A 12,631-nucleotide genomic window follows, 5' to 3' on the forward strand; every position below is an offset into this window, starting at 1 on the left:
GCACTATTCTTTAATTACCCTTATAACATGACAACTATAAAAATTTTAAAGACACTACTTACACCATGCTTGTCGGCCAAGTAGTCAAACAGCATCCGACCATCCCTTAATAATAAGAACAAACATTACTGTATTTCATAGTCCACAAAAAAAATAAGCACTTCTAACTTATTATCCACATAAAGCCACTTTAAATACCTTAATACCCAAACACCAGAAGTAAAATAAGACTTCCAGAATAAAATAAACAGAACAGTAAATGTTTTGAAGAAATAGAAACTCAAGAATTGCAAGTTTCAAAATTCATTTCAGATTTTTTAGTCCTAATTGAAAACCATGTGTTCTGTCATACCACATCCATGGTAATGCCCTTTTAGAAGTGTTTTTAGGTAATAAAACCAGAACATTATGACTATTTTTATAGTGAGATCCAATAGTCAACTTAGGTGATAACTTACTGAAAATGATACATATGGTCCCAGACTTAAGATGGTTTGACTTACAAATTTTCAACTTTGCAATGGTGCAAAAATAATATACTTTAAATTTTGATCTTTTAATGGGCTAGCAATATGTAGTGTGTTAACTCTCTCATGATGGTGGGGAACAGCAGTAAGTCACAGCTCCTAGTCAGCCTTTCGATCATGAGGATAAACAACTGACACTCTACAGTATTAGATAATTTTTTCCCATTGTAGGCTAATGAAAGCGTTCTGAATTTAATCAACATATGTGTGGCTATATGCTATGTTGGAAAGGTTAAATGTATTAAATGCATTTTTTACTTAGGATATTTTCAACTTACCATGGGTTTACCAGGACACAACCCCATCGTATATAGAGTCTCTATATTTGCTATCTTGAGTGTACATTTTAAATAGAGAATATATTGTTACAGAACAAAGATTGGAATATGTGGACTGTACAAACTAGCAGGAATTAATCCTATATAAAAATTTTGTCCCCCTCCCAATTTGTTAGTATTTTTGCAAGGACTGTAATTTAGCAAATTTACAAGATTAATCAATCATTCCTAACTTACAGGACATGTAAGCTACACACCCTATGTAATTATTATCTATACCAAAGTGTCAAATAACCCAATTCAACTTTTTATTTTTTTAGCTTTGCATAATTTGATATGTTGGCAGGATGGTAAAATGGTGACAAAGACTCCAAGAAACAAGTGATAGATGGGTACCATTGCCTACCTGCTAGGCATTTTTAAATATAAAAAACATTTTTTAATGCTCCTCCCAGGATGTATGCTGTGGCATATCTTTCAGGAGCATACTTTTACTTGAAGAGTTATTTAATGAGGGGTGGATATGTTATCACTAAAATTAACATGGGTATATTATAATACAGAATATGAAATGTATGTGAAATTTCAACATAAAAAGATTAAATAGTTTACATGTTTAATTGGGTTACAAGTTTTTAACACACAATTCCATCCTTTCATTTATCTCCAATTTAGTGTATATTAAGCTACAAGGAGTTCTCTCTTTCTAATATTTGGTAAACAAATCCATATTCACCTTATTCATATCCTAAATCCCATTATATGCGAGTGTTTACATGACTAAATTTACAATTTAAATCCCAAATTTCCTGTTGTACCCTAATTTCTGGATTATTTCAGCTGTCCCTTTGTGGTTACTTACATGTGACTTGAAGGTCTACAATTACTCATAAATATATGTAAGTAGTTAAGTATTACATATGTATATGTACACGCATACAAATAGCTATATATAAATACATATTATACATAATAGCTTTATAAAATATAGCTATCTCTGTGTATGTGTATATGGACACCTGTGTGTAGATATATATGTATGTAGTAAAATATGGTATGGTATAGTAAAATACATTATAATATGGGATAGCAATAGTTAGTATTTGCTGCTTTTCTAAAAAATATCTAGTAATACTTTCCCAAATCACAAGTGAAAATTCAGAGCCAACCTCTCTAAAATTCGACTTGGTAACATATCATAAGAACTAAAGGTACATGGCAAAATCTGTAATTTCTCAAGGGAATATATTGGTAGCTACTATTTACCAAAAGGCAATATTCAATTTAGAGTTTATTTTCAAGCATTTTAAATAATTTAAAGGGCTCCAATTAGTGATATTAAGTCAGAGTAAGGCAAAACATTTTCTTGGAAACCAAACAATAAGTTTTTCTAGCTAAGGAGAAGTTAGGAATAAAATAACCTTATCAGCTCTACACTACCCTCCTTGGGCTGGGCATCAGGTTGGAAGGATATGGGAGAATGTAGCAAACTGATAAAGTGAGCTCAGGTTTTCCTTACAGCTAACAACCCACGTGCTCTAGGTACTGCCTAGGCACAGCGTTTCTCAACCTCAGTACTACTGACATTTCGGGTTGGGTAATTCTTTTTTGGAGGGTAGGATATTGTCCAATGTATTGTAGAATGTTTAGCAGCATCCTTGGCCGCTCTTTGCTAGGTGCCGATATACTCCTCCTGTTGTGAAAACCAAAAATGTCTCCAGACATTGCCAAGGAGACAGAACTGATGCAACATAATCAGATTTAGGTACATGGTAAAGAAGTTCTAAAAAGAATATTAACATTACGACTTTCTGGTCCCTACACAATAAGGATAAATGAAAAACAATATATAAAGGAATCAATCAAGTTCAAGTTAGCATTTGTATTAATCTGGAAAGAGAATTTTTATAATTCCACTTAAGGGAGAGGTTACCTGGTTGACTGCATTTGCCTTGTAGTTTCTGGATCTTCAAACATCTTCACAATTGGTTCTGTTTCTGCCTGAAGCTGTTTCAGCTGTGCCACAACTGTGGTTCTTTTCTCTCTCAAAGCTAATTAAAAATGCAAAGGAGTACTATAATGTTAAACTACAACTGCTCCCCAAGAGGATGTCTCTAGAAATTTTCATTTTACTTAAATTGTGCATATATGTATTTACACTAATAGATTCATATGCCAATAACCACCAACTCAGTAACTTCCCCAGATCAAATTTCTTCTTTCTAGCAATGATGAAGCACATAAAGGAAGGAATAATTTTACTCAAGAGAAACGGGAATAGAGAGATACAGCCTGGGAGAGGGAAGGGAAGAAGGAAGGGGTGTCAAAGGAAAAATGATCTAATTCTACATTTCAGAGACTTCATTCCCAGTGTTTTTATATTTGTTCTCATTAAATTCTCTCAGGTGAATATATTATTCCAGAGTTTCTGAACAGAGGTTCAGAGCAGTCTACATATTATTACTACGTTTTCAGTTAAGTTTAATGGGTTTTAAATCCAGTCAGTAATCTTTTTGCTATAAATGTCTAGTTCTGTAATCTCTCAAACCCAATTCTGTAGTTTCTTTTTACTATATCATGAAGAGTCAGAGAAAATTCACTTATAACCTACCTTGCTAGCATGTTTTAAAGTTTCAATAAGAACTTTTCATCACAAACTAAAATTTAAAGAGTGAATGTTATTGCAGGGAACTGTAATATAAGCCAAAAGATGATTATGTTTAATGTAATAACTGCATTATATATTACGAAGTATACACTAGAACAGTATTTCTCAAAACAGAAGGGGATCTGTGATCAAATTTTGAGAAATGTCAATTTAAACAAAGTAAATTGTTTCTGTACTGAAAGAGTTTTAGATTATTTTAAAATATTCTGTGCATAAAAGAAATGATACAGAATATTTCAGTATTTTCCAAACTTACAGACCACCATTTTTTAAGGAACATCTATTACCACAGAAAACAGGGATTTGAAAAACACTGGACCAGTAATTCTCCAATGTGGACACTGGGCCTCAGCCAATGGTTTCTAATTAGGCTGTAGAATTTGCATTTCTAACAAGCTCTTCCAGGAGAACTAATGATGCTGGTCCTGGGGACTACACTTTTGAAGACTATGGCTATACCCAGATGAAAAATAAACCCCTAAGGCACACAAAATGCTAATTGAAAAAGTTAGTCAACCCAAAAAATTGCCAAAGTCTCAGATAATTCTAAGGCAACAATCTGATTGATAACCACAACTCTGATGATACTATGAACTAAATACAAACTAAAGGTATTTTATGACCATGTCTTAAAGCATTTTCACATCTTTTATGGTAAGAAAATAATATGCTTTAGAAGACCTATAACCTTAGTATTACCTTTCATCCAAAGAACTTTTAAATAATTATTAAGACTTTTGGCTACAGCTTTTAATAAACCATAAAACTTTAATTCACACATCCTCTGTTCACAAGACAAGCTTCAGTTCTAATGACAAAACTTACCATGAGGAATATCATCAGAATAAAGGTTTTTGTATACATCCATAGCAAAGTCTACCATATTGGTATCACTAAGAAGATCCAATTTTCCTTGTAATAATTCTTTTTCATTATAAATCTGCAAGAGACAATTACTTACTAATAAGTACACTGAAGTTCCTCCAAGTAAAATGATTAATACCAAGATAAGTTTACCTGGAAATATACTTCCTGAAATACAATTTTTTAAATAAAATATTACATACTATTAATTCACCCTCTTAGAAGACAACCTACAGAAACATAATAATCTTCTATTTACCTAATAATTTAAAAATGAAGGCAACTGCACACTACAGAGCCATTCCCACCTAATTCTAATTATCTTATTTTTTACGTGTCCCTATAAGCGACCTTTTATCCTTTCTAGAACAAGACTATGCCTAAATAAACAACCACACCAACTCCATAGGTAGGCACATATGGCAATTAGAACTTAACTATTAAATTGATGTAACATTTTAGTATCTCAATATCCACATGTTTTCCCATCTCTATTTAAAGTAGCCTCTCCCTTTATACCCACATATTTTTTTCACCAGTTACAGTCCTTTATAATGCTTCCCCACCCATACCACTGAAACATAATTAGGATCCAACTAGTGACCCGGTGCACGAAATTCGTGCACATTAAAAGGGGATTAATTAGAGGAAATAATTTAATATTGCTATTTGCCCTTTCTCTATAATAGAAGTATCAGAGATGAAAGAAAATTAGTAAAATGTATATGAAAACCTTCCTCCTGTTAGAGTCTGGGGCTCACCACAGGACCCAGAGTCAAGTCCCCGCCCACCCACATGCACCTCAAAATCGCTGTGAGACCCAGACCAGGCTGCCCACCCCCCCGCATTGGGCTAGATCCAGACCCGGCCAGTCCCACCTTTGTCAAGCCCTGCCGGGCAGGGGGCATATCCTCAGGTCCCCCTGGCCCGGCACCAGGATGGTGGGCGTGACCTGAGGTCCCCCAACCCATACTGGGGGCGGGGGCATGCCTTGAGGTCCTCTGTCAAGCCCCGCCAGGTGGGGGGACATGGCCTGAGATCCCCTGTCAAGCCCTGCTGGGTGGGGGCACAGCCTGAGTTCCCCCGACCCAGCACTGGGGGTGCACCTTTGAGGTCCCCCATCAAGTCCTGCCGGGCAGGGGGGTGCGCAGCCTCAGGTCCCCTGGCCTGGTGCCGGGGTGGGGGGCACGGCCTGAAGTTCCCTGTCAAGCCCCACCAGGTGGGGAGAGCGGCCTGAGGTCCCCTGTCCAAGCCCTGCCGGGTGGAGGACTTGGCCTGAGGTCCCCTGTCAAGCACCAAGGGGGTGGGGGAGGGCGTAGCCTCAGGTCCCTGCTGATTGCTCGTTTAAGGCTCCTTATGGGAACAGCCATCTTTGTGACGGAGTGATGGTCAATTTACATATTCCCTCTTTATTATATAGGATTCTCTAAGTCAGGATGTCGTATCAGTATTTGCTTTGCAGAGAGTCCAAGAAATATAATGTAATCCATACTACAGGGACCAAATAAGCAAACTCTCATAAACATGAATTAAGTGTATTAAGCAATATTTGGAGATTCTAACAATAGTATTCAGGGAAAGAGAAAGTAATAAAAATAAATTTTTAATCAAACAGTCATTAACATAAGGCTTCAGCAAAAGAAAAGGTTTTTATACTAAATTTAATGTTGCCAAGGTAGGTGGAAGCAGCGACGATGTGGGAAGGCTCCCACATTTTACACCATGAAAGGAAAAGATGAAACTGGTCAAATGGTATAGCCATGAGATCAAAACTTGAATCTTCCAAACCACATAAAGAACTACTACAAAAGCCCTAGCTGGTTTGGCTCAGTGGACTGAGCATTGGCCTGCAGCCTGAAGGGTTCCAAGTTTGATTCCGGTCAAGGGGCACATCCCCGGGTTGCGGGCTTGATCCCCAGTAGGGAGTGTGCAGGAGGCAGTCGATCAATGGTTCTCTCTTCATTGATGTTTCTATCTCCCTCTCCCTCTCCCTTCCTCTCTGTAATCAATAAAAATATATTAAAAAAAAAAAAGAACTCCTACAAAATAGTGAGAGAGGATCCATGAAAATGGCTAAAAGATTAATATGCCTATATCAATAAAACTTAACCAAATACCCAAAAGACATTAGAAAGGTTCTAAACGTAATTAATCATAAAAGGAAAGGCAAACTAAAACCACACTAAAAACTAAAACACTTGACACGAGTCTTGGAATAGATGTAGAGTAGGGGTGGGGAACGTCTGGCCCATGGGCCATATAAGGCCTGAGAAATCATTTGGTCTGGCCCTGCCAAGGCATTAGGGGTGAGTTATTTAAATGTTTGACCAAATATAGCAGGCTTATTTTTAAGTTCATAATTTTGTATGGCCCTCGAATGATGTTATAAATATCCAAATGGGCCGTGGCAGAAAAAAGGGTCCCTACCCCTGATGTAGAGTCACAAACATTTATTCTGATGGCAGGTGTACATCCACTTTGGAAAGCTATTTTTATCTCCTAAAGTTAAACATATATTTTGACCCAGCAATTCTGCTCCTAGGTTCCCCAAGAGAAATGGCATTTCCAATAATGATCATAGCAATACTATTTGTAACAGCCAAGTCTATCTCTCTATATAAAAGGCTAATATGCGAAGTATCCCCTTGGGAGTTCAATTGCCCTCTATGATGTGCGCTGACCACCAGGGGGTGGCGCGGAAAAAAGGAAGGCCCCGGCCAGCCCTGATTGCTGGCCAGGCCTAGGGACCCTACCCTGTGCATGAATTTCATGCACCAGGCCTTCTAGTATACACATAAAATGACTTAACATTCAGCACTGAAAATCAACAAACTACTGCCATCCTAAAACTTGGAAGAACTTCACAATGTTGAATGAAAAAAAGTCACACAAAGCAGTACAAGATGGTGAATGCTTAATTCCATTTATATAAAATCAAAACCTGCCCTAGCCAGTGCGTCTAAGTGGTTAGAGCATTGGCCAGCAGACTGAAAGGTCCTGAGTTTGATTATAGTCAAGGGTAAGTACGTACCCTTGCAAGCTCTATTGGGGCACCTGTGGGAGGCAACGAATCGGTGTCTGTCTCATATGGCTATTTCTCTCTGTGTCTCTACCCCCTCCCTTGCACTCTCCCTAAAAAAATAATTGGAAAAAAATATCCACAGGTGAGGATTAACTGGGGGGGGGGGGGGCACACAGAAGACACAAATATGTATTTATTTACTCATTTATTAAATAATCATTCAAAGCCTTTATGCCAGACTCTATTTTATGTGCTGAGAACAGAGCAAAGAACCAAACAAAGTTCCCGCTCTCTCTAAACTTATATATTCTCCAACATTTCAAATTGTCCTCATGTCCTGGTCACTGACTCTCCTAACCACCTATCCTTCAAAACTCAACTTAAAGCCTCTCTTCCTCAAAGTCCTTTTGCCCAGATTAGAATCTCCTCAATTTTGAGAGCACTCTGCCAGTACTTTTCTGACATGTCATTTTTTGGCTTATACTTAATAGACCTTCATCTCCTCTAAAAGATAGGTACAATTTTAGTGGTGAGGTGTCTGGGTTTTACCTTGGATTTATCACATTTCCACAATAGCCCTATTCTTAGTAATTGCTCAATAAATATTCCAGCAACCTCTTGGGTGCATTATGGCCATCTCACCAACATTCTCTCCAAGGAAGAAAGTACTGAGGCACAATTACTTTGCACTGATTCTCAGCCGCCATTTATAGTTGTTTTGCCCTATGATACACTAATTTACACTTACATATTCCTCCCTTTTATCTGCCTTGGAAAATGGAAGTATAAAGAATACATGAAAATGTGAAGTTTGGTTAGTTTAGAAACATTTCTACAAGTAGCTGGCAAAGGATTTCAAAATATGGTTATTTCTCTATTATTTATCCAGAAAAGAAAACAGAAGGCAGACTGGACTATTATAATCAAGCTCTAAAATATAGGTGTAAATACATCCTATGTGAAGAAACACCAAGGCAAAACTATGTCCTTTCAAAATAAAGCTTTATAAGGAAAGACATTCTTGAACATTTAAAAAATAAACTGGGTATTTCCTAACATCAGCAACTTCAGAGCTGTCTATATGTGCTTAGGAAAGGATCATATGAATCTCAGGATTATACGTTTAACGAACCATATACAAGAACATTTAAAAAGTTATCAGAACAAATTAATGTTTATTTGTAGGGCTTATTTGGTCTTACTGCTATCGGGGGACAATCTATTTCCCAAATCTGGAGTTCCCTACATAGACTTATGTTTAAATCTGCTTCCAGAAACAGAATTCATTTATCTTTCTGGCCTATGTACTAACGCTTTCATCAGAGTAATACTACCTTATGATTATTAAGATGCATCAATTTCCCAATAAACTCAAAGAATAACCTAAGCTCAATATTTCAAAACTCTTAGGACTGAGGCATTTTTAAAAACGAAGTACCAGGGCCACATAGTACTCATTCAGTATAACTTGAGTAGCTTAAAATGAACATCAACCACCAATTCAAATCACTCGAAGTATGTATGTGTGTGTATGTATGTATATGTGTGCATATATATATATATATATATATATATATATATATATATATATAAACTGGGAAAGAACTTTTAGGTTAAAATGTGTCGGGTTTGCTGTTTTGGGTGGGAGGGAGTGGGGTCCCCATCCCCATCCGACAAACTATTGCTCCACTTGGTAGAACTGGCTCCTTCCCGAAAGACCAGGAAAACTCAATGCAAAGAACGCACAACTTTGAGGCACTTAAAGTGCTGGCTATTTTATTTAAATGTCAGGAAATTAATCCAAACGACCCGGCAAGCAAGCACAACCCTTCCCACAGTTCCCGGATGGAAAATGAAAATCTCTACCCCTCCCACTGGCTTGGAGCAGTGGGTCCGAAGTCAAGCTCCAGCGAAATTCACTTCCTGAGGAGGAAGTCCCTGGGCCTGCGCACCTCAAGAAGGGAAGCTGACACCGCTTTCTTCCCCGAGTTTCCCGCGGTCCCCTCGCCCCTCCTCAGGGCCGCGGGGCCGCGGGCCCAGTCCGCCCCGATGACGCTCAACTCCCAGGAGGTCCTGCCTGCCCGGCCGGGACCAAACTCGCAGCCGCCCCACACGTGTGTCAGGCCGGCCCGGGCTCCGCCGCCGCCCCGCGGGCCTGCCCCGCACCGCACGCGCTCCCACAGCTTCCTCGCCCCTAAGGCCCCGCTCACCTCCTTTACGGAGAGAAACTCAAGCAACGGAAAGACTAGATGCCGATCCAAAAAGTGAGCGATGCGAGTAGTCAAGTCGTACTCCGCCATCTTGCCTAGGAAAAGGAGAGGCTTAGCTCTCTACAACTTTATTGACAGCGCCGACAGACAGACAGGCCCCGTGGCGCGCATGCGCAGTCGCTATACTAACCCTGGTTAAGGGGCGGGGTTTACGCCCTAGTGCTCGGCGACCGACTGCGCACGCGCGGGTGCTCCGGCTACTTTGGGACTAGGCTGATCGGCGGCAAGTTTCGTCTGTTTGAAATGCTGTCAGTGTCCTACGATCCATTAATTTTCTGACATTTAAATGATCGGCGGCAAGTTTCGTCTGTTTGAAAGGCTGTCAGTGTCCTACGATCCATTCCGTTAATAAATATTGAAGACTCGGAATTGCTGAAGCAATGTAGGCAGAGGACAAGATAATGAGGTCCCCGCTCTCCAGAAAGTCACATGCAGGGAGGAATGTGAGCTTTAATTTGGCAGATAGTAACGGCTTTGTAAGCGTTTGTTAAATTGTTTCTAGATAGAAAACAAGAATTTCAGATGATAGGAAGAGCCATAACTTAGTGGGGATGGTCGGGTTGGGCCTTTTTAATGGGATAGTTAGAGAAAACTCAAGGTAACAATTTACCTGAGGGTTGTGCTAAGACAAGGAAGTGACCCAAATTAGAGCCTGGGTAAAAACATGCCTAATGGAAGGCACAGCAAAAACAAAGGCCATGAGTCAGGAAAGGACTTGGTGTGTTTCAAAAACGAGTATCCTGTGTGAGGGAAGAGTAAGGTTAAAGATGGTGAGAAGGGCCAGGTCATGAGTAAGGTAAGGAACGTGGATTTTATTCTAAGTGCTCTGAATTCTCCTTTGCTAGTTTTTCTCAACTTTCAGGCCTCTTCATTTTGGAGTGCCTTAGGATCTTACCTCTTATCTATCTAGGCCCTAATATCATTCAACATCTTGGCTTTAAATGAAATCTACACATTGACAACTCTCAAAGTATAGCCCCAACACAGTTAGTTAACCATGGACCCACATATAACCAACTGCTTACTTAACGTCTCAACATTAACATACCCAAAACAAAACCTCCCCATTAGCTCATCAAAGCCTGTTCCTTCTGCACTCCTCCAACTCAGTGAATGCCAATTCTATCTGTCCCGGTGCCCAGACCCAAAACCTCGAAGTCATCCTTGACTTTTTCTCTTACACTCTACATGGAATCCAACAAATCCTTTGGTCACCATCATCATCTCTTGCTTTGATTTTTGGAATGGCCTCTTCACTACTCACGTTGCTTCTCCTTTTTTTTTTCTCCTATGGTTTATTCTCCATACAGCAGCAAGAGTGACTTTTAAAAAAATATTTTTTATTTATTTCAGAGAGGAAGAGGGAGAGAGATAGATAAAAACATCAATGATGAGAGAGAATCATTGATTGGCTGCCTCCTGCATGCCCACTACTGGGGATGGAGCCCTCAACCAAGCATGTGCCCTGACAGGGAATTGAACGCTGAACTCCTAGTTCACCTGGACCCATTACCTCTGTAACTTCATCTTCTCCATCTCTTCCTCTTCTCACTCTCCCTCATTCCTAAGAAACCACTAATCTACTTTTGGTCTTGGTAGATTTTTCTATTCAGGACTTTCATGTGAATGGAATAATATAAAATGTGGCCTTTTGTGTCTGACTTTAAGAAATATTTTTTGATTGACTTCAGAGAGGAAGAGAGAGAGAGAGAGAGAAACATCAATGGTGAGAGAAAATCATTGATCAGCTGCCTCCCGCAGGTCCCCTACTGGGGATCGAGCCCGAAACCCAGGAATGTGCACTGACCAGGAATCGAATCGTGACCTCCTGGTTCATAGGTTGACACTCAACCACTGAGCAACACTGGCCGGGCTGTCTGTCTTTGTTTACTTAGCTAATGTGTTCAAGGTTCATCCAAGTTGCAGTATATATCAGCACTTCACTCCTTTTTATGGCCAAATAATATTCCATTTTATGGATATACCACATATTGTTTACCCATTCCTTCATTGATGAACACTTGTGTTGTTTCTACCTTTTGGCTACTAAGAATAATGCTGCTGCAAACATTCATGTACACATTTTTATGTGGACATACGTTTTCAATTCTCTTGGGTATATATCCAGAGGTGGAATTGCAGGGTTATATAGTAAATCTGTGACTAATTGCTAGAGGAACTGCCAGACCGTACTATAATTTTGCAAGATGTTACCACTGGATGAAAGGGTACACAAGATTTCTCTGTATTGTTTCTTACAACTGCACGTGAATCTACTATCCCAGAATAAAAGTTTAAATTTAAAAACAATTCCTGGGATTTGGACTTAAGAAGCAGATACCTACTGGTGACTAAAATATGGAGGGGGTGGGAGAAGAATGGCAAAGGAATATGTATGGGTGCTAATATCAGGAATTCTATTTGAGACAGAATAAGATCCTTATTAGATACTAAGAGGTGATGTATAGTATGAAAACGGAAATACTATTTTGGATCAGTTGATATAGTTGTTACTCACTAAGCTTGTAAACTCGAACACGATGTTTTCAAGGATTTGAGAGTATGATATGATCTCTGCCATTGTGCCAACAATACTGTGCCATTTACATATTGTTGGGAGAACAAGGCTGAATTCCCATGAAGCAGAAAATACATGATAGTATAGGCTGCTACACTGTGGGGAATAGTATCTTTATAGTATCCAAGAATTATGAAATGTCAGTTGTAATCTGAAATTTCCTGGAATCCCAGAGAATAAAGTTGTAACATAATATAGATAGGAAAAGAGGGAGTTAGAGAGAGAAATAGCAAGAACTGAGGGCTCCAGTAAAAGTGACCTATGACAGAGGAAGGAAGGAAGCAGGGGAAAGTGTGGAAACTTGCCAAAAAGGATCAGTGAGCCATCTTTAAAAAATCAAAGAGAAATAAGATGTAATTTAATTTGACAAGTATTTTTAACTTTTATCATATGAAAAGAACTAACCTAGATATAAATGGGACTA

At 39.0% G+C, this 12,631-nt stretch overlaps 1 protein-coding gene across 1 annotated transcript in view; it reads right to left on the minus strand.

Annotated features, from left to right (window-relative positions):
• EIF3E (eukaryotic translation initiation factor 3 subunit E) overlaps positions 1–9,715 on the minus strand; it is a 51,087-nt gene extending 41,372 nt beyond the window's left edge. The window contains exons 1-4 of the mRNA XM_079796126.1: positions 9,570–9,715; positions 4,299–4,413; positions 2,739–2,856; positions 63–105 (exon numbers count right to left, since the gene is read on the minus strand). Coding sequence (XP_079652252.1) covers positions 63–105; positions 2,739–2,856; positions 4,299–4,413; positions 9,570–9,659 — 366 coding nt within the window. The 5' untranslated portion in view covers positions 9,660–9,715. The remainder of the gene's footprint in view (positions 1–62; positions 106–2,738; positions 2,857–4,298; positions 4,414–9,569) is intronic.
• Positions 9,716–12,631: the final 2,916 nt, after the last annotated feature.

The sequence above is a fragment of the Cnephaeus nilssonii genome (genome assembly GCF_951640355.1).
Source record: "Cnephaeus nilssonii genome assembly, chromosome: 18".
NCBI classification, from domain to species: domain Eukaryota; kingdom Metazoa; phylum Chordata; class Mammalia; order Chiroptera; family Vespertilionidae; genus Cnephaeus; species Cnephaeus nilssonii.